Genomic DNA, 27,382 nt, shown 5'->3' on the forward strand with positions numbered 1-27,382 from the left:
CCCATTTATCCTTGCTGTGCCCTGGCCCCTCACCCTGGCTAACCTCCCCATGGCTGACAGCACACTGGTCTTACCCAAAAAGCCCAGACGGGTGGCGGGTGGTACCTACGGGGAGGACACCTCAGAGCCATGCTGTGCCTCGGTTTCCCCAAGCAAGCACTCAGGAAGATGTGTGCTGGCCTTGGCGAAGCACTCCACCACCTTGGAAGGCTGAAGTTCCCAGTCGATGCATCATTTGCTCTATTAAATGCTCTTTGCAATTGTCCTTTTCTCATCCCTCTGCCTTCTCCAACTGCTCCTGCTGTTGAAATTTGAGATCGCCAAATTTAAATGCTTCTCCAACCCCCCATGGCTTATAACAAAAATGTGGCTATTGGAGCTAACAGATACAAAGGTATGTAATAAATATGCTGGTGCATGAACAGCTCCCCAACTCGCAGGCTATTAGCACAATTTCACAGTAGTTGGAATGGTTTATTGTTGGCGTAATCCATCGACCTATACAAAAGCAGGCAAAATGAAGTTTCCTACTGCAAAGGCATTCCTTTGAAACCTCGTTTTCCTGAGCTCTGTTTATGACACAGGGGATTTTGTGTTCCCTCTATTTTTCTTCCCTGAGTCAGGGACTGTTCTGAAATAATTGTGGAAAACAGGCATTTTTAAAAAACAAGCCCTACCATCTAACAACTTCAGCCATTTCGCCACTGATAACAATATTAATTTATCATCTCACCAAGCCATCTGCCGATGGGCAAAGCTCTCCCAGAGTCTCATCTCGGCCGAATGTGTTTAGAATTAAGGAATTAACCATCCTGTAGCATCTGCCATCTCCCTCACAACTGCCTGACGTCTCATCTCACCCAGTGGATTGTGTTTGCTCTATAAGACTTGATTCTTTCAACCATCGTCTTGCTCCACTCATGTCCTACATGTAACACATTTAAACAAATGTATAGAACAGAGCACCGGTGCCTTGTGAGCTGATAGAGCTGCCAAGGAAGCATGCAGCACGCTCAACCACCCTGGCAAGCGTGCGTCAGCTCAGGCGAACTCACAGCAAATGGTCCGTGAAAGAGCTGCTGAAGAGAATTTTGTATTAATTCAACTTCATTAATCCACCTAACAGACACATCCAGCTAAACTACCTTTCCTCTCACTTGTGTTCCTCATCTCTCGCTCCATCCTGTGTGCTGGGTTATGTACCTCAAGTCATAATGCATCTAACATCAGAAAATCATAGAGGCATGAGTTGCATTGTGTTAAATGGTTGGTTTTGGTATTTATGTAAAGACAACACATTGCAGGAATGTTTGCACAATGTCTACTTTTTTTTTTAATGTGGAGAAAAACAAAAATGCCCCAAACTTTTGCACATGTTGCAGGGCATGGTGTGAGTCTCAGGCAGCAAAAGGTGAGCTGAAAGTGGAGCTGGGCAGTGTCCTCCTGCCCTGGCAGAGGGCTGGTTGGTTTTCTAACAGTCAAATCTATAGTGATTTTCAATTAAAAGATTTTTTTTTAACAATCTGAAGTTGTCTTAGCAGCACAGGTGAAGGCATAAGAAGTTGGACTTTAAAGATGACTTTTACCCTGATGGTTAGCAGTGACGCAGCCGTGCCACGTCCCTTGCCTGTGCATTTGCTTCCAGTTATTTTCTCAGAAAAACGATAAAAGCAAAAAATTTGTCGGTGATCAGAGATGCCCTGTTGCAGAGCCATGCAACAGGCAGAGCATGGCATGAAGTCTGCAAACCACATGCAAAGGAATTGATGACAGATGGAGCAGAGATATTGCATGAAGTGGCAACACGGGGTGCGTGCCAGAGCCTGCCAGGCAGGAGCTGGGAGCTGAAGGGCTGTGACTGCTGTGGGTGGGTGGTCAGGCGAACCCAGGGACACCAGTTACTCAAGCAAGGGCTTGGGCTCCCCCGGCATTTTGAGGTCAGACCACGTAACTGATCTCTGCGTGGCCCCAGACAGGGACTCTTCGCACTGGAGGATGAGTGGTGGTGCTGGTCCTGTGCCACGGGGCTGGATGGGCTCGCCCAGCGGGTGCCAGGGTAGGGTGCCCTTTGCTCCGGCACATCCATCAAACCCCTGGTCCTGCGCACACCCCTGAGGTGTGTGGGCTGCCCTGAGAAACAGCAAAACCCCAGATATCAGAAATGTCACATGTTCATCTTTTAAAATTCAGAACAAGGGTGAATTGTTCCTCTTTTCTCACTGATTTTTGTGAGAGCGTGAAGAGTTCCCAAAATGCTGAAGCCCTGCTTCCCATTCCTTCTGCTTTCCCTCTGCTCCAAATGATGTTGCAAGTGAAATTCCACATCTGGGTCCTGAAAACCTCTGACCGCTCCACTCTGTCGTGAGCTGCTGTAAATCAGAGCCCTGGTGTTAGTTCTTTTGATTAAATTCACTCCTGATATTTGCCAGATTATTGGCACTAATGTAATTCTATTGGAACAGAGACTCTGCAGGATTTTATAGCCTGGCTGTAAAACAGCTCTGCACTTCGGGGGAAGGATTTACACACTTTTTGATGAAAAGATGACAAATGATACGTGTTATGAATGCACTTGTGCTGAGGCTGCCAGGGTAAACCCCTTGTGGAGGGGCAGGATTTGGCACACGGAGAGGTCACATTCATTAGGATTCAATGCTTTGGTAAAAAATAAGGATCACCTGCCGCCGCGGCGCTGCTGCAGCCCATGCCCATGCGAGCCTGGCAGACTTCTCCATCTGCGTTGGAGGATTATTTAATGGCTTATGGGGAAAAAAAATAATAAAAAAGGATCCCTCCCAGCCTACCTGCCTGTACTGGCTTGTACTGCAAAGGCTCAAGTCTTTGCCATTTGCTTTTTGGAGACAGTTTGGGTTCAAGCAGAGAGGGTGAGTGCTGTCCCCAGGGGCTCAGCCTCCAGTCCCTGATTTCATGGGTGTAGATGCAGGGGTTTTTCCCACCCAGCTGCAGGCTTTTGGGGTGGGGGGGATATAACTGACACAGCTGAACCCCTTTGGCTCCTTGTGCTGCCTGAAGAGCAGAGTCACTAGTGACGGGGACAGTGGGATGAGTCCCCCGTCTCTCTCCACTGACTATAGAGGGAGCTGCATGACCAGCTTAGAGCAGAGAACTCATTTCCACAAGGCTGAAGCCAGGGGAGATGTAACCTCCCTTGCTGCCTGCAGCCCCACGGAGAAGTTGGGGTGCAGGAGGCAGCTGGGGTAAACCCCACGTTAGATAGCAGGGTCTGAGGACAGGCTCGCTGCCACCAGCATACTGGTGTCCCACTGCTGGTATCCAATGGGCCATGTCCCAGCGTAGGACAGAAAGATCAGCCTGTCCATGGCACATCTCTGCAGGTTTCAGTTGTGGTCAGCATCCCTCCAGCCTCGCAGATGTCCCCTGCTACCACGGTCCCCAAATCCACAGCAAGGTAGGGGGTAGGCAAGCTCACAACTAACACATCCTGAAGACAGGGGGATGGTCTGGCTGAATGCCCTAAACCAGGGCTCTCTGGGGCATCAGGACCACCAGTGGTGGCTCCTGGCAGGGCTCCTGTCCCCAGCCTTTCCTCACCTGCAGTGAGTACCAGTTCCCACAGGCTCCCTTCTATCACTGCAGGGACCCCATTGCTGCTGGGCATCAGTGCAGGAAATCTACCCTTGGTGTCCATCATTGGTGCAGGAGACCTACCCTTGGTGTCCACCTTAGGAGGAAGTGAATTGCATCCTAAAAGAGATGCTCCTTTCCCCAGGGCAACTTCATTTTGATGCCAATCTCTAGTCCAGCTCATTTGTGGTTTCACAAGGCAAAGTCCAAGGTCATACTTTCTATTAATTCCCTCCAGGGAGTTGTCCTTAATCATCAAACTTCCTTCCCTTCATTTTCTTCCTCTTCGGAGACCAGCTGGAGCTACCGTTTAGATGAGAGATGAGCCAACTTGTAGTGCTGGCAGGGCTTGGATTGGATTCTTTTATCCAGACTTGGTCACCTCTGAGAAATCACATCACTGGAGAAAGTCCAGACTTTCAAGGCATTGATCTGCCAAGCACAGACTTTATTTTCTTCATAGGGCATGCTCTTCCACTGCTGCAAGAACAATTTTCTAGCTCTATTTCTGTACTGCATTTGTTAGTGGCTATGCCTTAGTCACCCCCTTCCCCAAGGCCCCATAATTCTTTAGATCGATATTATTCCAAGTGCTAAGCACTGATTTATGGTTTCTACATCTAAAACTTGTCATCAACAACCCCCAGGCACACACAAACCAGTCGGAGAAAGTTTATAGAAAAGCAGCTTTAGGCTGTCCCACGCACACAAGTTGCTGTGTGGAAGTGTCCTGGGGCAGCACAGGAGGCATGAGTGCCACTGTCACTAAGTGCCACCACCTCCAGGACACCTCCAGGACCCCAGGCATAGCTGCACCAGTCACCCACTTGGGCTGGAAGGGTCCCAAAACAAAGAAAGGACATGACTATTACAGAAGCTCTTAAATTGTTTGGAGTTTGTAGTGTGAAAACATGGAAAAGAAGCAATTTCTTTTTTTACATGAAGCCTTGAGCTCAATGCAAGATGTCTACCTGGCCATGCTAGCTTTTAAACATCCATGGTTTTAATGACACATGAGCAGCCATTTCTGCGTGAGCCAGAGTGGGAAGTTTGCTGCATCGCAGCAGTGGAATATTCCTGCAGCAAACCCAGCAACTGAGACACTTTCTAATTGCTTCAAGCTAGACGGGGCTCCTTGTGCCAGCCTTCATCCTGCTCTCCCTTCCCCGCGTGCCTTCCAGTTCCGAGGACTTTCTAATTAAGTCTGATCAGCAAGGAACAAACCAAATGTCGGAGCCTTGCACAGCCCCTTCCCGCAGCCCAGGGCAGCTCCACCACCTCCATGCAGTGCACGGGAGTGATGCCATGCACAGGGGACAAGTTTAGGGACCCCAGATAATCACATTCCAGTTTGATCTCTGTAGCCACTGGTGATCTGAAGCAGTCGTACTTTCTGCTCCTCTGTGTATCTGCCCCTGGAAGTGCTCCAGTATTGGGGCTGGTTTTTCATTTTGGTGCAAATTAACTGGGACGAAGGTAAAAATTCTGCTGCCTGGCTTTCCCAGAAGCTCATCGCTGACTTTCTCCTCTCTCTGGCTTACGATCAGGGCCACCTCCCACAATCAGCAACATTTAAAAAGATATTTGCTTTCAGTGGAATATATTTTAGGCAGTCTGGGATTGAAACCTGGATGCTCGGAGAGAGCAGAGAGGTAGGAAAACCCACCCGGGGGAGTTGGCAGAGCACCAAGGGGCATCGCTATGGGCAAGGAGGCTCTGCCACCCACATCCCAGATGAAGTGCACATGCTGAGGGTTTCTGGTCTGCTACAGTCTCCAGAAATCGGCTGTAGAAGATCATTAACCAAAAAAGCGCAAAAAAATAAAATCAAATAAATGAGAGGGAAACAAGAAGAAAGAGAGAGAGGTCTGTCTGTGCCTGGTGATAAGATCAGAGCACAGTCACCTCCATGCCAAAAATTTCCTTAAGCTGCAGCTGTCTTCAGGCTCTGGGGAAGTCAGTAATTTCACATCTTGCTCCCACCCAGGCGTGTTTTGCTACACGATTTGACTCTCCTGCAGGCTCAGACTCCTGGGGCCGCTGGGCTGGGCAAACTGTGCACTCCATCCCCACAGCAGTGCTGAGGGCAGGGGCTGCTTCCTAGTCTGAGCCCCCCGTTCTCCTCTAAAAGGCTATACTGGCAATTCCAGGGCCCTTTCAGCAAAGCTCCCCTCGCTTCTGGGAGCATCTTTCAGGCTTTGCCAGATCGGTAGAGACTAACTTGCATTTAAAGGCAAATTTGAAACAGATCCAGGTTAGGGAAGGGGAGGTGAGGAAGGGGCTTCTGACATAGCTTCAAACATCTGGGAGGACCCCTGGATGCAAACAAGACAGCATCTCTCTGGGCAGGGGCCTGACCTGCAGCACAGACCCCAGAGCACGGCGCTGATGTGTCCGCTTGATCCCCCAGCCAGCCAGGAGCAGCTGCTCCTGCGGGAGATGCAGCTGGCGCCCTGGTGATGCCCAGTGTGTCCTGCTCCCGTGGATTCTTTCCCACAAAAGCACCCACCAGTTGCTTCTTCCACCCAAATGAGTAAAACCAAGACCCAGAGCACCACCTCCCAGGAGGATGTGACAAGATGAGCTGCATCTCCGCTGCAATGGGAGACCTTCATCACTTTTAGTGTGGGAGAGAGGAACAGCCCCGCGAACAGATGAGCTGGAAAAGCATGCAGAAAGGATAAAAGCCATGGCAGAAAGTTCCAGCACTGTGTGGGAATCACAGAGGTCAGGGCAAAATGCTCTGCTGACTCTAGGGAGCCAAGACGTGTGATGGAGGAAGCTCAGCCAGAGACCCTCCAAAGGACCTTGAGCTCTCCACGGCAGCCTGGAAGCCTCCCCCCCAGCAGAGGGGAGATACAGCTCACAGCTGAGCCCCAAATTCACGTCAGACGTTTGGACAATCTAGCTTACTGGGAAAACTTGCCGACTCCCTGACAGGAGCTCTGCTCTTCTGAAAAAAATCCCATCCTTGCAATGATGGTGCTCGAGAGATTTACTGGCTGAATTTGGGGCTGACCACCTTCAAAACTGTGTTTTGGGTTTGGTTTTTCAGCAGAAATACACCCACAAGCAATCCTGAAGGGCAGGTTCGGACTGTGGTTTTTCAGAAGCGGCAGAGTGCGACACAATAGAGGGGAATTCGCACCCTATTAAAAAAAGCCAGACTAAACCCCAGTTCTCCATCACAAGTCTCAGACTAAGAACAAAAGTTCATTTGTGCAGCCAGACCTTCGCATAACTCCAAGAGAAAGAAAAGGAATAATTTGCTTTCCACGTAAATATTTTCAAACTGTTGAGAGATTTTCCTGCTTCAGATCAGTTCTGGAGAGTGAAAAGTCCACCAGGGTCTTAGATCCTGAGCGCTAAAACAAAGTTCAGCCCCGCTCACCCATGTGCCCTTCTGGGATTTTAGGCATACTCAAATGAAAAGGCTCTTTTTTGATAGAAAGAGAGAGATTTTCCAGTTGAACGTACACTTCTCAGAGCATCACAAATCGGTGGCCTGGATCTGTGCCCCAGGAGCTCTCATTGCAGGTGGGGTGTTAGGGGGCTCTCCCCACTGTGGATGCTTTAGTGTCTGGTAAGGGCTGTGCACACCAAAGGGATCCCCCTCTGCCGAGCTTTTTCTAGAGTTTCTCCCCCATCTACCCAGCTGCCTCATTCTGTGAGGCTTGTGGCAACCTCATTATCTCTGAGACTTTTGCTCCACTGCCAGATTTGATTGAAATATGATTAGTGGAAGAATACGTCTGTAGGAACCTCATTGGAACCTCATTTCCTCAGGAGCCAGGCTAAAAATGCATCAGGGGGTGAAAATGATTGCCTTCCCTCCATCCACCCACCCCTAATAAAAGTATTTTCCAACCCACTCTTTCTCAGGCAACGTCTCCCATGAAAGCAGGTTGAGTTATTTTGCTTTAGAGCCATGGGGACACAGTGCTGAGGGGCTGTGCCCCATGAAGCTGCTCTGTGCCTGGCCAGAGCTGCCCCTGGGGGTCTTTGAGCAGACTTGGCATTTTTCAACCGAAAAATAAAAGGGAAGACATCCTCCATGACAAAACCCAAGTCCTGCCAGCAAAAAGGGGAGAAGGAAGCCCCAGTGCTTCATCCCTGGGTGTCTCAGCATCCCCACCACACTTCCTCATGGCTTCTCCAGCTCCGCTACGATCACCCAAAAGGTGGAGCTCCCAGACGACACGGGAATTTTTAACAATTTTTTAACAAGAGGATTTTCGAGCATTTTGGAAAGTGCTGCCATAATTGTCTTATTGTCTGTATCACTAATGCTTGCCCATAGTGTGCCTGCCCAAAAAGTGGATTTATTACTGTGGTTCAAAGCCCCCTCCGGATTAGAGGCGACTCTTGCTCAGTGGAGGCATTGTGGGCCCCGTCTGTTACTTGTTACGGAGAAGACAAAGACAAGGTCTAATCTGTGAAATTTGGCCCAAACTGCAGGGCGCCAAAGCCCTTGGCTTCCCTGAGTGCCAGTTCAGGAGGAAGAAATGGGAGAGCCCTGAGAAGCGGCACAGGAGGAGGGACACTGTGAAACGCCAAGAGATTATTTGGCTTTGCCCGATAAAAGGGGGAATTCATTTTCTGCTGGCAAGAAACCTTTAAATCTCCAAGAGAATGTGCTGAGGGACATTGTGCGTGAACACGATCCTTTGGAGAAGTAAATCCAGTGCACAATATCGCAGACAAGCTGACGATCTCATTGCAAAGCCGTTAACAGTTAATATTTAAAGGCATTATTAGTATTCAGAGTTAACACAGAGACATTTCAACCTCTGCTTCTGGTTAGTAAACTAGCTGGGGCCAGACTGGGTGGGTACACACTAAATACCGCAGTTTCTTTTCCCCGTGACATAAATCTGTGGGATCTGCAGGACATGCCACCCATGGTGGAGATGCTCTGCCATTAAATATGGTCTCACCCATCCCTGCAGGATCCCATCCCCAGAGCCAGCATAAACCTCCCCACGCTACTCAGGTGTGCAGATACTAGGTCATAACTCTCCTCGCCCACGGACAAATAACCAGGTCAGGTCTCCAAAGGATGGAGCACCACTTGTTTTGAATTTTTTCCCCCAAAGACAGGAGCCAGAGCAAATCTGCTAAGAAAAGCCTGCCCAGGTCAGGTCTTTGGGACAGCTTCAAGGCTGGGGTCACCTTACCAGCCCCAGCCCAGGAGTTTCTCACACATTCCCTGGGCAGATGCGTTCACTGGAACCAGAATTTAAAGTACCCGAGTTACTAAAGACAGTGGAGCAGGAAAAAAACCTAACTCTACCACGATGAAAAAGCTTGCTTAAGTAATAATATCTGAACCATACCTCTAAATACTAAAACATAATACCAGGTGAAATATGTTTACTGCCTCAGGATGATGTGGGCTGCATTACTGAAGCAACAGGCAAATTTAGGTTGAGTTGTTTTGACATTTTGCTCTTTGTTGTTGGAATCCAAGTATCCAAACAAGAAGCTTGATTTTGGTGCATTTTTTTTTCCAGCAGAAATCTTGCTTAGCTGCATTTTTTACTCCAGCTGGAGTCTTTGGAGGAAAGAAGGAAAGCAACCAAAGGGAGGCAGTTTTGGCCATGGTTCTGGAAAAGCTTTTGTAAGCACGGTTATATTAACGTGTACCTAAGGCACATTGGTTACATGGGGCTTAAATTCATACTCAACAGTGAGTGTGATTTCCTGAAGAAGGCTCTTCCTCAATACAGGAGCCTTCATCAATTACTATTGAAAATTCAGGTGTTTTTTCCCAGTTTAATGCGTTGCTGGTTTACTGCTTGGTGCATGGCATAACACAAAGAGGTCACGCTTGGCCTTTTAAATCTGGAAGCCCTGCGACGTATGTTATTGCAGATACAGTGTGACAAGAGGAAATCCGGATAGCCCATGAATTCAAACCTTTTTCTGTTGTTCAGTCAAATGGATTTTTGATCATACTGAAAACCTCCCAAGGAAACAGCTTCCCCCCGAACAGGAAGATGCTAATTCTCCAAAAATGCAGGTCCTTTCAGGTACCTTCTCATAAAAGGTCACACTTGATGAGAGCTAAGCCTAGAGATTTATCCCTCTGTTTATCCTTCAACACATGTGTGTGGGAAGATTAGCAGCTGGGAATACCTCCGACCAAAATTCAGGGGTGGAAAAATATTTGCATTTTTGTCATGCTATTTGTCAACTGTCGGTGGGCCAGAGACATCCCAGCAAGTTCAACCACTTTCGCAGGGTGTTTTGCATCCTTTCATACACGGTCCTAAAATCTGCTTCCAGGTATTTTTAAACCCCCAACCAGCCATACCTCAGCTGAAGCCTGGAAAAGCATCGCTGCCTGTGCTCGAGCAGGCGATGGGCTGCCTCAGCAGATTCTAATATAATAGATATAATAGTGGCTTGTCTTAGAAGCTTCAGACAGAGATATAAAACTCTATGACAGACAGTTTTGCAATAGCATGCCCCCAGGGGAAATCTCTTCCTAACTGCAGGCAGTTAGTAGCTGGCTTGGAGTGCTTATATCTGTATATATATTAATCCCAGCTAATGTAACTACAGATGTTCTCATTCATAGGCCTATCTAATCCTGTTGGGCCTTTGCCATGGTGTCTCGTAGCATGAGTTCTACGAGTTAATTACGTGCAGCGCAAAGAAGCATTTCCTTTTATCATTGAAAAAGGTTGCCTTTTAAACGCATTGAATGTCCCTTTGTTCCTGTATTTTAAGGACCAGTGAAGAGGAGCACCTGTCTGACCTTCCCGGCGCTGTGCATTACTTGGCATCCCTCCACCGTCTTTTGGCAAGGCATTTCTAATCTTTTCCACCACCCTCAGATGGGTGCCTCTGTGCCTTTCACTCCAGTTTCCCAGCTGAAAACGTACTATTGATTTCTATAGTGTCATGATATTATATTCAGTGTTACTCTCTACCCCTTTCATAATACAACCTACCATCTTGTTGCTCTTCTGAGCTCCGTTGCAATCAGCCAGATGTTTCATTGACTCCTAGATCTTTTCCTGGAGTGGTTGCAGTTAATTGGGACCCTTCAGTGTGTATGAGCCATCCTGTTCCCTCCTTCTGATTATGCATCCTTCCGCACAGTGGTTTTTGCCTGCTATCCCTTTGCCCTTCCGGCCAGTTTGGGTTGGTATCACAGAAGACCTACACTGTCTCCTCACACCTGGACTAGCCAAGCTGAATGTAGGCACTTAGAAACACTGTTAGCTCCCTGCTTTCCAGGTCATGGTTACTATATAAGAAAACAAAGCAAAACAAAAAAATCACCTTTTTTGGGTAAACCCATTGCTACCCTTGTTCCCCATCAAAACCTCAGAATATATTCTCACTCCTTGTTTTCTCTCCACAGCCAGGCTTTTAAGCAGGAAATAACTTAATTTTCCACTAATAATGCCTGGGCATCTCTGCCACAGTCACTCATCAAAGATTTTTTCTTAAAGATTTTCTGAAAAAACTAAATCACCCCAGTTATTTCCTTTCCTCCTGATGCTGTGTGAACTAACAAACTAAAGACTCACCATTTTCTTGCACCAACATCATTCCTGTTTGCTCCTTCCACATCTCACTCACTACACCATTACATTCTTCTCTGTGGTGAGATGCTTTTAAGCAAGGCATGAGGGTACAGAGGATAAATCAGTTGTTATCCCCCTCGTTATCTCTAACGATGTCCTAGGCACCCTCATTTTCTGAGCAGTGAGGTTTTCTCAGCTCTGGTGCCTCATGGTCTCTGCTTTGCTCAGTGCAGGGAAGTGCTGATATTCTGCACGATGGTGGGTGACGGAGAGACTTTTGTACCCAGAGAAATCCAGGCAAGAAAACATGTTTTGTGAACCAAAAGGTGCCTATCAGGAAGGCAGTGAGGGTGCCAAAGGGGTGTCTGCACCAGTCACCCCCCTTTGCCACTCTAGTGCAGTCTTTCCTCGGTGTGGGATTACAACCCAAAGGAATTTGAACTGCACTGGAAAAATCAGCATTAACCACCAGCAGCCCAGCTACTCCATGTCTGGGGAAGAAGAGCCTGTAATTGCTGCTGCAAGTGTTCGCACTGGCCAGGGAACTGCAAATTGCCTTTAATTACCCCTAATTACTGGCACTGGTTCAGTTCCTCCAGGACAGGGACTGCAAATGTACATCTGCAGACTCTCCTTAGACCACCTCCTGCCTCTCCATGCCAGGAGGGTTGAGTTGCTGCTGATTCGGAGAGTTTTCTGGAAGACAGAAAAGTCAAAATGGGGTCAGGCATTGAAGGAACTGGAGTGCTGCTGCCCAAGGCCGTCATCCCAGACTCACAGGGTCCTGCACTGCAAGCAGGAGCTGGGTACCAGTGGCAGAAAGCACATCCCTACACCCAGAGAGGATTTACCCCACGGCATGTCAGCAATCAGCCAGGCATTTCTCCTGATAAGGTCCTGGATGGGAGGTTTGTGGTTCCTACCTCCTCTGCCACTTGTCTACTCTGTAACCTTGGGCACATCTCGCGTGCCGTGCGGACACGGCTAACAGCTGTGCTGCAGAGCCCACGCAAGAGCCCAGCCTGGAGAAGAGCAGACAACCTCAGACAGATACAGCCGTAAAAATAACCACGGCAGCTTTGGACAAGCTGTGCTCAGGCATTACCTCACGAGGGGAGGAAGCAGCAGCATCGCTATTTATTTATGTGGTGTCCAAAAGAGCGCTCTGTGCTCTGCAGCCTGGCCTCCAAGAGCCTGATTCTGTAAATCTTACTCCTCACGAAGGCTTTTTTCCCCCTCTCTCTCTTTCTTTCCCGCCCCGCCTTTCTCCTCTCATCCAAGCGGTCCCACTGAAACCAGTGCAATCCGTTCACATGGGGGAGGATTACTCACAGGATGGGGGTTTGCAGGCAATGCCTGAAACCAGCACGCGCAGCCCCAGAGGGGAGCCTGAAACATGAGGCATGTTCCTCCCCATCCTCCTGCCCTTTGCCTCTTCTTGTGTAACCCTTCCCTGATTTGCTTATTTTTGTATTAACTCCTGCCTCTCTGCTCTTCTTTAACTGTTTTCTGTCCTGTTCCTTCTTCAGGCCCTTGCTTAATGTATTTTTATTTCCTCTCCCCCAGCATTATTGAAGCCATCCCCTGGGGCTGCAGTGTGCAGATTTTCCCACCTAAACATCGTTCTGCTCTCTGCGCTCGTCGCCAGACACGCTGATTTAATGTTAAAACTTTTCCAATCAAAACTGGGTTCGATAGAAAAGCAAGTTTTCCACTACAGGCAGGTTTGCAGGCGGCTGGTTCCCACAGGCAGCTCAAGGCAGGGGAGGAGAAGAGGGCTTTTAATCAAAAACCCCAGATCAGAAGCGTTAGGGAAGGAGGAGAAAAGAAGCAAAAGCCTTGTTGTTTGGGTTTTTTCCCCTCCCGTGTGAAAAACCATCAGGTTTTGGCAAGGCTCGGTGTCTTCCCACCCAGCGCTGAGCCAGGGATGGCGGCAGTTTGTTCATGCTCTGGGGTGGGCGGCACAGGGGTGGGATGGCCAGAGCAGGGAGAAGAGGACATCCCAGTGCAGGGGGGCTCCAGGCACCACCCAAACCCTGCTGGGAAGGGGACCAGCCTGGGACCTGCTGCCCAGTAAAGCTCAAACTGGAATCTGGTGGTGCAGGGAGCAGGAGCAGGATGGTGCTGGGGCAGGTTGGAGGGAAGCTCCAGCCAAACACCAAACCTTGGACACCTAATGCAAATGAAGGTGGGATGTGATCTGCTGTCCCCAGATGAGGCAGATTTAGGGTGTCTCAGAGCCAGGGGGTGCGAGCCAAGCCAAGAAGCACAAACCCTCATGGGAGTGATATGCTCAGTCTGGGGGATCTGGGGGTGTTTGAAAGCCAAGCCCAGCCACTGGAGCCCATGGAGCTACACTTGCACTGGTCCTGACCCACAGACCAGCCCCCACCCCCCCCACCCCCCCCACCCAGATTTTGGGCAGTGGGGCAGGTGTTCCCCCAAACCCTCTTGCTGGCAGGCAGTTCCCCTGAGGGGCAGAAGGAGAGCAGGATCAGTGCTCCCCGGGGAGGTTTTTGGCTGGCTCCTTCCCGAGGATGCTGCACAAGAAAAGGAAAGCTTTCCTGCCTTTCCCTGCCACTGCTCAGCAGGGGCAGACCACAGTCTGGCACGGCGCTTGCAGCTTTTAGAAATCAGGGCTGTTAACAAATGTGCGAGGCCATAATCCTTTTGGAGCAGTGATGATAACAAGCCCCGATGCATTTTTTTTCCCCCTTTTTTTTTTTTTTTTTTTTTTTACAAACAGCTGCGCCGGTAAGTCCCACTGTGGGAAATGAGATGGTGAATGATTTCAAGTGCAGTATTTACATCCCCTGCCAAACCCTTCACATCTGCCCAGCTCTGCCGTCAAGCCTCCATCCATCTGGCCAGGAACAGCAGGTCCTCCAGCCTGCCTGCATCCCACAAGGGCATTTCCTTCCTGAGCCCGCGGTGCCAGCTGCCAGGGATGCTGCTCAGCAGGGAAGGGCTCGAGCAAGAGCACTGAAAGGAGGGTGGTTTTTTGGTAGTTTTTTGTTTGTTTGTGTTGTTTTTTTTTTTTGTAGTGCACATGAAATGAATTTCCAACAATTGCTTCCTGCCTGAGATCTCATGTGCTGAAGAGGTGATGAAATGCTCCTTGATTTTGTACCTCTTCTTTACAGCCCCGCCACTGCTCCAGGGAGCCCAAGGGAGATTGAAGCTGGCTGGGGTGGGGGCAGTGGGTGCTGTGGCTCCCGGAGTCCTCTGGCAATGCTGCCTTGCCTGCTCCCCTCCTCTTCAAGTCCTGCAAACCCTTGATCGCAGCACCCATGGGATGAGGCCGTTGCCGTGTCTGTGCGTAGGTATCGTTGTGCAGGGACGCCCACGCTGCCTCCCTGGACCTGTGGAGCACTCACTGCCCTGGGCAAGATGTCCTGGCTATAGTTCCATCTCCACAGTGGGACCAGCTGTGGCTGGGCCACCCCCTTTCTGTGCTATCCCCCCTGTGCCCAAGTGACAGCCACACGTATCCCCTCTGCCAAATGCCACCTCTGTTTCAGGTCAGTGCGGTCGCTGGCTGGACGGGACATTTGCTGGAGGTCCAGCACCAGCTGCGGACAAGGTGGAGCTGTGCTGTGAGAGCTGCTGGCACCCCACGGCACTCATCCTGCTCCCCGCTGATGTCGCAAGGCCGCCTGTGCCTGCTCTCCTCTCCCCCTGACCCTCTTGTTGTGTGTTCCCCCCACAGAGTGTGATTGCCATCCCGTGGGCGCCGCCGGCCAAACCTGTAACCAAACCACGGGCCAATGTCCCTGTAAAGATGGTGTCACCGGCATCACGTGCAATCGATGCGCCAAAGGCTACCAGCAAAGCCGGTCTCCCATTGCCCCCTGCATAAGTAGGTGGATCGCTCTTTTGATGTCTGTAGATTAGAGATATTAACCTTTGTAAATCCACTGGAGCCCAGCTGGGCAGCTACTAACCCCACCACATATGTGCCAACGGGCAGTGCTCGGAGGACAGAGCTGCTGGGGTACCCCTGCCAGCCGCACTGCCCACAGTAGGGCATATAGTCCAAAATTCACACTCAGCTTCCAAGTAGCTCATCTGCCTTGTTGGGTGGGTTGTGTGAGTTCTTCTGCAGCCCAGTTTGCCAGTAATTTGATTTTGCTTCACAGAGCAAAGATGCCCTGAGAGCATGTTTGTTTTGGGGTACCACATCAGGTCTGGATGCTAAGGCAGATGGCTACAAACAGGGTTTTCTCTCTAAAATCAGGCTGTGCCACACTGGCACATAGCTCAAATAAGAGGAGCTGCTGGTGGATAGAGCTGCCATCACAGTAATGCAACTGATAGCCCCTGGATTGCTAAAGGGAATCTTATACTCACACAACCCACCCAGAAACATGGGCTGTTTTACCGTTTGCTTCCTTGGGTTTGCTTTATAGTTTACCTTTCCAAGGCTGCTCTCATTCTCTGCTCTTAAAGCAACAGCATCAAGCACCAGGTACAGCTCCCCAAGTCTCTCAGTTGCAGCATTTGCTCTGCAAACGCCCACATCGCCAGGTGGTCCCTGCCGAGCGCTCGCTGCCCCAGCAAGGTGGGCTTCAGCCCAGGGCAAGGTGGGCTTCAGCCCAGGGCTCCTCTCTGCTGCCTGTTGGTTTTGCTGCTGTTGGATCAGTCAGTAGCTCAGGCACCTTGTGCAAGACGTCTCCACCTGCCCTAACAAAGGGAAGCATCAAAATTACAGTGCCTGGGCTGGGCTGGGCAGGAGGGGCTGCGCCCCTCAAGCCTGACTCCCTGCTCCTGAAAGGAGAAAAAAGTCCAACAGGCAAAGAAAAGTGAAGGTTGAAAGAATCAAGTCTCCTTTAGGAACCCACAGCTTGCTCCTGCACTGTCCCCTCGCAGCATCTGTCTCACAGGGTGGCCCCTGTCAAATTGCGAGGTAGATACCCTTTCTCCACCTTCTCCTGCTGAAGAAAACATACATTCCATGGTGGTTTTGGTCACTTGAGATTCATTCTTCCCCGTGTTGCAATGGGACGGCAAGAGCTCAAACCAGATGCTTGTTTCCCCAAGTCATGGCTCCAGTATGCTTTGCAGCAAGTATGCGCAAAGGTTTATCATTAATCATTCCCCAGGGTCATGGTAAATCAGAGAGTAAATTGTTCCTTGCATCACCTCCCTTGGGATTCATTGCACTAAATAAAGACAGACACAGAATTTCAACACGATCCAACCAGGCGTTTAGAGCCGGGCTGTGCTCACTCCAGCTGCCGAACCAGCCGATGGCTGCCCACTGGTGTGAGCCTGGCAGGGCTGCCCTGCCACCCAGCCACCGTCCTGGCACCCATGAGAGCCCCTTACTTCTGTGTCACTGCAAAACACCCTTTCCAAGGGGCCAAAATTTTTGTTCAAAATGTGTTTCAAGCAATGCTCTGGCCTGGCTACCAAGCCACCGTGCGGTTGCTGGGAGTTTGATCTGCACATAGGATGCTAAAGCAATTACAGCGAGGATATGAGCAACTCACAATTCTCTCATCCTAGAAAAACTGAAACCAGCACATTTTCATCCCTGAAAAATGTCAGCCAGCATATCCTACGTGTGTGTGGGGGTGTAGTTGACACATAATTCACACACATGCAGTGGAGGGCACTTGCTCTCCATCCCTACCCACACTGCTCTCCCATCTGGCACTGGGAGGGACAGGTACACTGCAGCTACCAAGGGGTTGTCCACCTTGTCTGCAAGTCCTCAGTTACTCCCTGATTTATCATTGCTTATATTTTCTTTGTCCTAAAGAATTATAGTCATGCAAAAATCACCACATGGGGAATGAAAAAGACACCAGCGGGGTCTGTTTGCATTGCAGCCCATGCTTGGCAGGCATGAGCACCCATCCAGCCACTGGCTTTGGGCTGGCTGTGCTGGTTGTTCATGTACTGCCTGACTAGGCACCACATGTTTTACATGGGCTTGTGCCTGTGTTTAGTTGCATGCAGGTGAATAAATCAAAAAGTCATCTAATACTAATTGGGTTGCACCCCTATAAGCTGCCATCACTGCAATGCAGACAGACCCCAGCAAACCCTGCCTCTGTGGCCAGGCAGGTTGCCCAGGGCAAAAGCAGGAGGAGGCAGATGCTGACCCCCCAGCTCATGCCTAAATTCAACTTTCAAAATGGACTGGTAGGGTCTTCCCCTGCCAGGATTCCCAGGGATGCCCAGAAACTGCAGCCCTGTGCCCTAAATGCACAAAAGATGTCAGTGATGAGAGCTGTGTACGTGCACGGGGGAAAAGAGACCATCTTGCCGAGGCTGGGACCATATAATGCGCTCCATCTGCAGTCCGTCCTCGTTAACATCAACACAGTCAGACTTGGGTATGAATATCCCAAGCATTATGTGGCTTCAGCTATGCAAAGCCGGCCCCAAATCAAAACCAGGGGCCATGGCTTTGGCACCAGACACGTTTGTGTTTCCGTTAAATGTGTGAGATAACACGTGCACCCCAGCAGACAGATACAATACTTTACCTGCACCCTATCCCACACGAGAGGAACGGTGACACTGCCTCAGACAAGGGTGGAAACAGCAACTGCAAGGGACAACCCAGGGATGGGGAGAGGCAGCACCGCTCCCGTTGTCTGCTGGGGCTGGGCACCGCACAGCAGCCGTACCACCCTGCCGGGGTTATGCACCCACCGAGCCCCTGCAAGGGCATCCCTCACCCTGGGGTCCAGCCTGGGACCTAGCAATTGCAGCAGGCCGTGTCTGGGCAGCACAGCAATTGCTGGCTATGGCACCATACCAGCTATTTGGCTAGCTGTATCTTTTATTTTCAGCCACAAGCTAAAATGTTTGGTTTAAAAATCCCTTTCCCACACCCTCTTGGGAGGCCCTGTTCCCCAGTGGGTATGGTCCTGGTGTGCTGGTTTCTGGGGCTCTTGCAAGGCTCCTGGCCAGAAAACATAGCTAGGAAACACCCCTTGCTGGTAGTCATAGTTGGGAAGGGAAAATGCATTGTGTGCAGGAGCCAGACTCTTTGGGATCTGGAATAATACCTCCTTCTTTTATCTCCCCTCCTTTCCTGTCTGCTTCTCGCTGCCCTGCACAGAGATCCCCGCCGCTCCCCCCACCACCGCTGCCAGCAGCACAGAGGAGCCTGCAGGTACGTTGTCTCTTCTTTTAAAGCATATTGATGGTAAATGTCTTATGAGCAATCATCTGCCTGGGATGAAATTACATTAAATTAATACGTAAATTCTATTGTTTGTGCTGGGACAAGGGGGATTCCTTTTATACCAAAATGTCCAAGTGTTTGAAAGAAGTGTGCAGCATCCTGAGAGACGGGGGTTTCTAGGAGCACATGGGAGTGTGGAGAAGATGCAGAAAGATTTTCCCAGAGGTGCTAAATCTATAAACTCACAGGCGTTACCTAATGTAGATGTTGATGGAAGAGGGGTAAGGACTCAAGACCACCGCTGGTTGATTATTAAAGTTTAGTGGTTACCTTCTCAAGAGGCTAAGAGAACTGTTCTGCCAAGTTTTTCTGGTGGAGAAGGACTGGACAACCAAAAAACCTCCAAAAGAGAACAAAGCTCCTAAACATAGCTTACCGCTGCATACGAGCATTTCCTTTATTTGCCTATATCTGTGTGCTTCTTGTGCTAAGCGATCTCAGGTGTGACCTGTGGATGTTATAGCAGTGTGTCTCATGTCTGGCTTTGCAGGTCCTTGGGGTGGGACACGGCTGTGGTTAGCAGACTGTGGGGGCCAGTTGTGCTCAGAGGTGTCTCAAGGCCAGTGACTGTAAGAGCAGGGGAAGCATCTTAGCTTGGAGCAGGAGGTCCTGCAGCTGCAGATCCTGCAGCAAAATGTCCTGCAGTAGCAGCTGCAGCCTGGGGACAGCAGCCCAGCCCCGATGGACCTGGATCACCATGTTTATGCAAGCTGCAATACGGAGGATCTGTATGGGACTGTGCTGCTGATATACGGAAGAATTATAGGCAGATAGAGCCTATCAAGTGGCAGTTTAAGAATCAGTGGGACTTCCAGAAAAATGTGCCTGCTGCGCTGCTGAGTGCACGCTGCAGGAGAGGCTGAGTCCCAGCTGGTCCCCTCTGGGGCAGAAGATGGATAGCAGCAGAGCAGGCTCTGAAGGGTTTACCTGGATCCTGCTGGGGTGAGCTCTGCTCCGCAGTGCCATCATGTTAGACTGAGCCTCTTCACCTGCCTGACTCACTGACCGATCTTTGGGGAGGGGGTCTTAGGCACCTGGCATCACAATTTCCAAACTGAGCCTGCTGAGCGGGGAGCCAAGCACTACTCAGCCCTTACAGCCCTGCGGGGCAGTGCTCTCACCCTCCGCCAGGTAATAACAAACCCAAGCAATGCTTAAATACAAAAACCTCAACAGATCAAATATCAGCTTTCTCATGGGCTATTTGGCAGGAATTTGCATACTAAATGTTCTGTCTCGTGGCCTGGGAACACTGGGATTTTTTGCTCCACACCAGGATCCATCTGTCTGTCCCCCCACAGCCTCCCAAACCCGCTCTGCTCCCAGCGTGCTGCAGGGATGGCAGAGCAGACCTCTTGCACCACGATGCCACTGGGCTTCTCACAGGTTCTGCCAAAAATCGTGGATGTTTGGCAGCCAAGGAGACGCAGAGATGTCTTATCACAGCCCTTTCTGCAAGGAGCTTGGGATCCTGAACTCCCTGTGTGTAAAGCTATAAAATCTCCGTGCTGGGATGTCCTCACACCATCACTGACCCAGGGAGCAGAAGCAGCCCCAGAATTGATGCTGGGGACCTCCTGGCCAGAACCTCATCCTTGATGGAGTCTCCTTTTTCCTAGGGGTCCTTCCTCCCAGGGGCCAGGGCATGTCCCACCCGGTGCAGCTGCCCCAGCCCTTTCCTAAGGCAGGACCTGGCTTGTGCCATCCCCTCCTGTGCTGGAGACCACATTGCAGGGCACAGGGTGCGTTTCTGAGTGAGCAGAGGATTGGGAAGCATCCCTCAGGCCAGTTTTGCACACAGCTTCTCCTACCAGCCCTGGAGCCGGTGGCAAGCAGTGACACTTGAGCGGTGTCCCTGAGGTTGAACTTGGCCACAGGGATCTCTCAATGTCTTTTTGCTGCTGTTAGCAGCTCATTTATCTGGGCACATTCCTAGTCATGAGTCCAAGGGAGCCTTTCTGAGGACATTCTCTATTATTCACAGTCTTTCCCTGCCAATCCCCACGTCCTCTCACATCTTTCCAGACCGTGACCAGGAGAGGGGCTGAATGCAGGCGAGGGCTTGGAGGAAGCAACATTTATCCACATCCATCAGCCAACGTCCTGGCGTGAAAGTAAAGAGCTGCTGAAGCCCCAGCCCTGCTGCCCCCAGGGGTGGGAACGGCTTTGGGGGCGACACATCTCCCACCTGTGTGCTCCACGCAGATCCCAACACAGCTGGGAAGCAGCTCCTTCCCGTGAACTCCCCACACTGTCCTGGGTGAATGCCAACTGGGGCAGCTGCATTTGGCTATCCCAAATTCCATGTGCCACCTCGATTGGCCACAGCCTTCCTCAGCGCCTGCCCAGAGCTCATGTACTCTGGCAGTGTGACCCACAGTAGCCCCAGGCTGCGAGTCACAGCCACCAGCTCGGTGCCAGGCACTGTGCCGGGTGGGCTGGGGCCGGTGCCCCTGTGGCCCCTCGGCCCCAGCCCACAAGCAGGGCCAAGGTGAACAAAGCAAAAGCACAGAGCCTGCAGCAACAGGACCCTCGAGCAGAACAAGGGGGTGCACAGCCGATTTTAGGCGCTGAATGTGGACACTTTGGTGAAGAGTCGGTCCCTGTGCAGCCGGTGGGGAGAGCTAGGTGCTCCCTGCCACCCATGCATCTCCCTGGGTGAGGGCCGATAGGGATGGCTGCGGGGATCAGTGGTGTGTCAGTCAGAACGTGCCCCCCACCTTTGACAGGGGCTCTGGGGAGGTGTCTGCAACACTTTCCAGCCTTCCTGCAAAGGGGCCATCTCGCCCTGGTGCTGCTGGCAAGGTTGCAGCTTCCAGTCCCAAGCCCCGGTAGATCCTGTCAGCAAAGAGCCCCACTGGGGGAGCAGCGAGCCCTGTAACTGCCCCCTTGTTGTGGGGAGAAGGGTTATCCAGGGATCTGTCCAGGCTCAGCTGGGTTTGCATAATGACAGTAACTGAGAACATCTCGGCGAGGTTAGAGATCTCCCTTCAGCAAAGGAAACCCTCGCTGAAGGCTGGGAGAGGGTCATCCATGGGCTGGGAGCAAGTCGTGTGCCCTGACAGCCTGAGAGCCATACAGTGTCTCTTGTCTCTTGGATCCCTGTGTCCCTGGAGGGTTGGATCTCCCTGCCCTGAGGGGTGACCAGGGACCAATCCATCTCACCAGGAGCCTCTCGCGCCACCTCCCTGTGAAAGCCCAGCAGAGGCTGAGCCAAGCTGAGCAATCTGATGGGCCCAGCATCTGATCATAATTCTTCTTGCAGTGATTTTTATTGGACTTTTTAAGCACTATTTTTTCCAGGGAGCTTGAACCCTCCATATTTCATCTCTTCCCTTCAGTGGGGAGCATCAGGCAGTCCTGGGTCTTGGCATTACTCAGCCCCCACCCCGCCACCCTGAAGCATCCTGCCAAAATTCATCTTGTCTTCGTGAGAAATCCTTAAATCAGCGCGCCTGTGAGCCAGAGCTCCCATGGTACGGGAGCAAAAGGGTTATAGAGATGGAGAAAGAAATTAGTGGGAGAAGTTGGGTGCAGCCAGTTCTGGGAGAGATGCTGCTTTATTTCCTTTGCTCGTAGCTATGCAGGACAGAAAGCGCCTTCCTCGCCAAGAGCCGAGTTAGCATCACCACTGCTCTGAGTCAATGAGGGATAAATTTCAAAAGAGCACAGGCCAAAGCTGGCCTTGGAACAAGGGGTGGAACAATGTCGACTTTGGCGTGGGGGGTCCTGCCTGGCTCTCAGAGGTCCGAATCAATTTGGGGAAATGGTCCAAAACCGAATTGTTTAGATGAAATGCATTCATGCTCTCCCATGCTGGGAGATCGGATGATGAGGAGGGGGTGCTTCTTATTTTTGTGGCCAAGCAAGACAAGCTCTTGCTACCACCCATCCTTTTCTGGTCCCATTCAGAGATGCAGAAGGGGACACAGTGAAAGGAAAAATGGAAAAGAAAAAAAAAAAAAGCAGAGGGAAAAGGTTTACAGACCTGCCAGTCAGTCATTGTCTTATCTGAATCGAATCCACGTTGGCTTGGAAATGATTATCTTAGGTGGATGATTTCAGCTAGTGGGCTTAAATAAAAACAGGTGATTGGATTGATGCAGCTTTGCATGGTTTTCCCCTGGAAACCAGCCTCTGCAGTTTCAAAACCAGATCTGGACTTTCCAAAGTCATTTGGGCTCAAGGTGTTGCCTGTGCGTTTTGCTCCTGGCTGCTGAGGAAGAGGCTGGATGCACAGAAAAGGGAAAAAACCTGCTTGTAGGGACCCCTGGGGCTCCCTTGGGACCTGAAGCAGCTCAGCTGCAGGTTGCAGCTTTCCCAGGGTGCAGAGGTGACGCAGCACAGGGGTGGATGCGTGCCGTGGTACGTGAGGGTGATTAAGACCTTCCGGAAGCAGCTTGTAGGAGGGAGATGGGCAGTCAGGTCTCTGCTCTGGAACAATCTGGAATAGTCTCAAGGAAAAACAAAAAAAGCAAACAAAAAAACCCAAATCCCATGGGCTGTCTGAGCCTTTCAAGACTGTTCCTGTTTCTGCGTCTCACTTAGAAAAAACTCACTCAAAGGTTATGGCTTCAGTCTGGGAAAATAGAAACTTTGTAGGAAATAGTAGAAAACATTCACTTGAAAGCGTTCATTCCCTGGAGGGAGAACTCTCCATCTGCCTCGCAGGGCCAGGTGGCCCCCCAGTGCCATCGCGCTGCCAGGTCCCCCCCACCGTGCCACACTCTCAGGAGCATTTGGGACAAGCCACTGCCCCCGTGCCAGCCACTCCTTCCCTGTGCACCACGCGTGTACCTGCACTCTTACCCCCTGCAGACCTCCCCCTGCAACCTCTGCGGTGCTCTCTGGAGCCCTCACCACCCTGTACCCACATCCCAGATTTGGGAACCTCCTGATGCCTTCCCATCCCCTTCCATGGCAGAGCTGGAGGCTGCGCATCCTTCCCAGGCTGCAGCTGGCTTTTCACTACTTACAGCCTTGGGCTTTGGGCTGAATTGTCCAAATTTTTGCCAGAACTCTCCATCAAGAGCCAGGAATGGGGAAAACTGGCCTCTCTGATGAGTTGGTACTCCTGTTTCAGCATCATTTGCTGGTAGTCAGAGTAATCCTGCCCTAAAAAAGGGTTGGTTTGCTTTTGTCTGAAGGTCAAAAGCTTTCATTTTTGCCTGCCCATGCCTAGATGAATTGAGGTGACTCCAGGCCCCCCTCAGAGAATGCCCTGCTCCCAGGTACGTGCCACCACCCCTGCCGCAATCACGGGGGTGAGCAGCAAGAGTGGGGCTTGTCCATCCCACACCAGAAGGGTAAAATGCAGATTTCAGAGTGTGGCCACAACCGCACAGCTTTCTCTGTAGATGGACGTGGAGGAAAAGGGGTCCCTTTGTGCAAGAGGAAAGGTCTGCTGCCACCAGCACTTGATTCACCCCAGCAAAACCTCACCAGGCGCTGTTAGATGAGTTAAAACACTGGTTCCCACTGCAGGTACGGGGGCTGTGCCTGAACATCACAGCTTGAGCGGCCCGAGCCACCTCCTTATTTCCAGCCTCCCAGCCAGCTTGTACCCGTGCATCGCCACGGGAACGTGGTCTTTTTGCCTCAACAGCTCCAGTCTCAAGCAGAGGCTGTGGACCACTGTCCCCACTGCTCACGGTCACATAAACACTGTGATCATCACTGCAGCAACCGCTTCAAGGGAAAAGTGACATTAGGAATGAATTAAATGTACCGTAGCTCCTTTTAATGAGCTGCAGCAGCTGGAAACTAGGAGTCAACACCATGTGAGCCGCCAGCTGCCTCCACAACATCTGCGAGGGGTGCGAGGCTTGCTCGGAAAATGACAGTGTGGGGATGGGCCGCTGGCATTGCGCAGCACCTCTGGTTGGGACAGGACATGGGGCCAAACCGCGGCTCCCCAGCCCCTTCCCAAACGTTTATCTAAACTGCTGGACCAGCTCCATCCCTGGGTGAAGTCAGTGGCAAATCTCTCCCCAGCGTTGTGCCCACAAGGGTAAATGTGAAGGTGCTGGTGGCTTGGCCAGGGAAGATGTGGCTCATCACTCTGTGATTGGGCACAGGCGTGTGGACAGAGCTCTTGGGTGGGCTCTGGGAGGGCTGGGGGAAGCAAGTCCCACACCGTGCTGAAGGTCAAATCTTCCCTCCTCCCTGGAGCACTGAGCAAGCAGGGAGGGAAGGGGGCAGCTCTGCACCACGGTTGCACCATGGTCATTGTGTTTGGATGGTGGCACTTGCTCATGGCATCTCACCATCATAGGCTCAGAGGCTGTGTCAGAGGGGCCGGGGAGATGTTCCTTGAAACTCCATCTCCCCCTGCCTCCCATGGCCTTGGCGTCCCATGGGGTGATGTCTGGGCTGAGTCCCTCTGTGCTGGGATTTTGTCTTTGATGTTGCCCCAAACCAACCCTGCCAGTGTGTGCTGAGCGTTGCAACTTTCTGAAATCTCAGACTGGCAGCTCCAGGCTCAGTCACCCCAGCAGGTCCAGGTCTCTGCTCAGGCTGGGCTGGCTGGCTACGAGCCTGGGCTATGGGTGCAGCACAGCCACCCAACCTCCCCCAGCCTCCCACCAGCCCGGTGCGGCTGGCCCAGCCAGTGTGGTGCCCCCCAGGGAGCTGCACTGCCACAGGCACCCTGCCCAGGAGGGAGGGATGCTCTCCACCGAGCAGAGGGAGCCCAGGCTCCTGGGGGAGGCTGATCCCTGGGGAGTCCTCCTTTAGCAGAGGCAAACTGGGGGAAAAAGTAGAAAAACAGACAATAGATTTATGTAGCACCTTGCAAATTTAATGCGAAAAAGACTATCGAAAGACACTGTATTGACATTATGTATTGAGGAGGAAAAGCCTGAGGAGGTATCTGATTGCAAACTAGATTTGTCTCCAGACCAACAAAGGAAATCACAAATTCTAAACTCTGCAGATCTGCAAGCAGAGTACCAGCTAGCCTTAGTTTTTCTCCGGATGTGAAGTAGCAACATGTCTTGGTCATCACCCAGCACTGATATTCAATGAAAAAAAAGGTGTGCCTATGTGTGCACACTCATGTTAGTGCTCACACCTCTGGAGGGGATCAGCAGCGCTGGAGCTGGGCGCGGGGCTCGGCAGCACTCGCCTGCCCGAAGGGTCCCCAGCTGCTGCTGGGCTGGGGAGGAGCTGCCAGGCTGTGGGCACAGCCGTGCCTGCTCTGCCTTGGTGATGCTGCTGCCAGAGCCAGGGATAGGGTATGGCCAGAAGGGCTTTGCACTGGCAGAGAGAAAAATCACAGCTCTTTGCTCCAAGGAAGCGCTAACAGTGAGCGCAAGCTCTGCAAAAAGCCAGGAGCATTCCACAGGCTGGGAATAAAGGTCTGCACAGCTGCCTGTGGTACAATCAGGAGGCAAAATTCTCATTTCAGTCACCCTGGTGTAAATCTGGGTGCAGGCTGGAGGTCTCCAGCTTTGTACCATCCAAATGAGTAATTAAGTCAGCCCTGCATGGGTATTCTCTCACTTGTCTCAGGCTGTAAGCAAGGTGATGGATTGACTCCATGATTGATTGACTGATTGATTGGCCGCAGCATCCAGTTCCCTCCTGAAAAGAGGTTTCTCATGGTGATCTGCAGTGAATGGCTATGAGCACAATAGGGGGTGATAGGCTTCCAGTGAGGAAGGAAACTTCTGGTCACTTCAAAATATTTCGGAAAGTCTGTGAAGAAAACCCACAAAGCAAACCACCACAAAACTTCTGCTGAAATGCAGATAAGCTTCACACACAATTGCATCGTGCTTTTATAATCCTGTTGCAGGGCTTCTTGCATCCCCACATCCCTTCATCCCTCTATCCCTGTATCCCTCCATCTCCAAACCCCTCCATTCCTGAATCCCTGCATCCCTGCTTCCCTCCATCCCCACATTCCTCCATTCCCACATCCTTTCATCCCCATATCCTTCCATTCCTGCATCCCTTCATCCCCATATCCCTCCAATTCCTCTATCCCCACATCCCCAGCTCTGGGATGCTGCCACCTTGGGGACTGTTCTTCTGACGCTGGGGGGACGCAGGTGCTCACAAGCCCTGGGTGCTATAGCCAAGCCACAAGCTTCAGAGCAAGGACTTGCAAGCCCAGCATCGCTGTCAAACCCATCTAAAAAAAATAATAATGGTGATTTTGACGTGAAATGAACTGATTCTGTCCCCATCCTGGGACATTTCCAGATGCTGGTTCCCCTTGGTGAAAGAAAGCGCTTGTCCCCCACGCCAGCTCTCTGTTGCTGTGTCTCCCCCGGAGCAGAAAGTGATTTGCCCCAGCTCTGTTTGCGTCCTGCCCCCATGTCCCGTGCAGCACCCGCTTGGCCAGGGAGCTGCTGTCAGGCCAGGAATTTATAGGGTGGCCAACACTCCTGAAGACAGATGGTTTCCTATTAACGTATTTAATCATGTCGACTGCAACTCGGCAGGGCTGTGTCCCCAGGGGTGCTGGGAGCGGCAGCCCTGGAGTTCATCAGCGGCCAGCAGCTGGGGACACGTTTGCGGTGGGGAAGCGCTGGGTGAGGATGAAGTGCTGTCAGGGTCAGCACCCCACATCCCCCGTGTGTCCTGGGGCTCAGTGCTGGGTTTACTCCTGTGGGGAGGGGGTAGGAAACATGCTGCCAGCTCCCGTGCTGCCAGGAGAGGAGCAAGGAGTGTGCAGAGGCAGGGGTGGATGAGCCATAAGGCTCCCGTGTTTGTGTGGTGTTTTCCTGTGCGTTAGTGTCTGGCACAGTTGGGCTGTCCCCATGTGTCACCAGGGACCACAGCGTGCCTACTCACTTCTCTTTATATCTGGGAAAAATCGGGATGCTGATGAGGCCATTAGATTATGCTGATGCTGCTATGGTCATCCCTGTCCCAAAACACCAAGAACTGCTCAGGCGCATTCCATCCCATCCCATCCCCAAACTGGCAGCAGGCAGCTAAAGAAGCAGGGAACAAATTCACCTCGACCCACAGTGGGGCTTGGGAGGTGTCTGGGGGTGGCTTCCCCTGGGAATGCAACAGT

General features: G+C 51.4%; 1 protein-coding gene and 1 long non-coding RNA gene across 3 annotated transcripts in view; one reads left to right on the forward strand and one right to left on the reverse strand.

Moving 5' to 3' along the window:
- NTN1 (netrin 1) overlaps positions 1-27,382 on the forward strand; it is a 103,050-nt gene that overhangs the window by 56,466 nt on the left and 19,202 nt on the right. Inside the window, exons 3-4 of one of the 2 annotated variants that reach the window (XM_056324135.1) lie at positions 14,857-15,006; positions 18,226-18,279. In XM_056324135.1, coding sequence (XP_056180110.1) covers positions 14,857-15,006; positions 18,226-18,279 — 204 coding nt within the window. The remainder of the gene's footprint in view (positions 1-14,856; positions 15,007-18,225; positions 18,280-27,382) is intronic. The other variant, XM_056324146.1, reaches the window with a different exon arrangement.
- On the reverse strand, positions 1,255-13,494 carry LOC130142378 (uncharacterized). The gene is made up of 2 exons (XR_008819376.1): positions 12,480-13,494; positions 1,255-11,843 (listed from the first exon to the last, which is right to left on the reverse strand). It is a non-coding gene; the product is annotated as an uncharacterized LOC130142378 (long non-coding RNA).

Source organism: Falco biarmicus, chromosome 1 (genome assembly GCF_023638135.1).
Source record: "Falco biarmicus isolate bFalBia1 chromosome 1, bFalBia1.pri, whole genome shotgun sequence".
In the NCBI taxonomy this organism is placed as follows: Eukaryota; Metazoa; Chordata; class Aves; order Falconiformes; family Falconidae; genus Falco; species Falco biarmicus.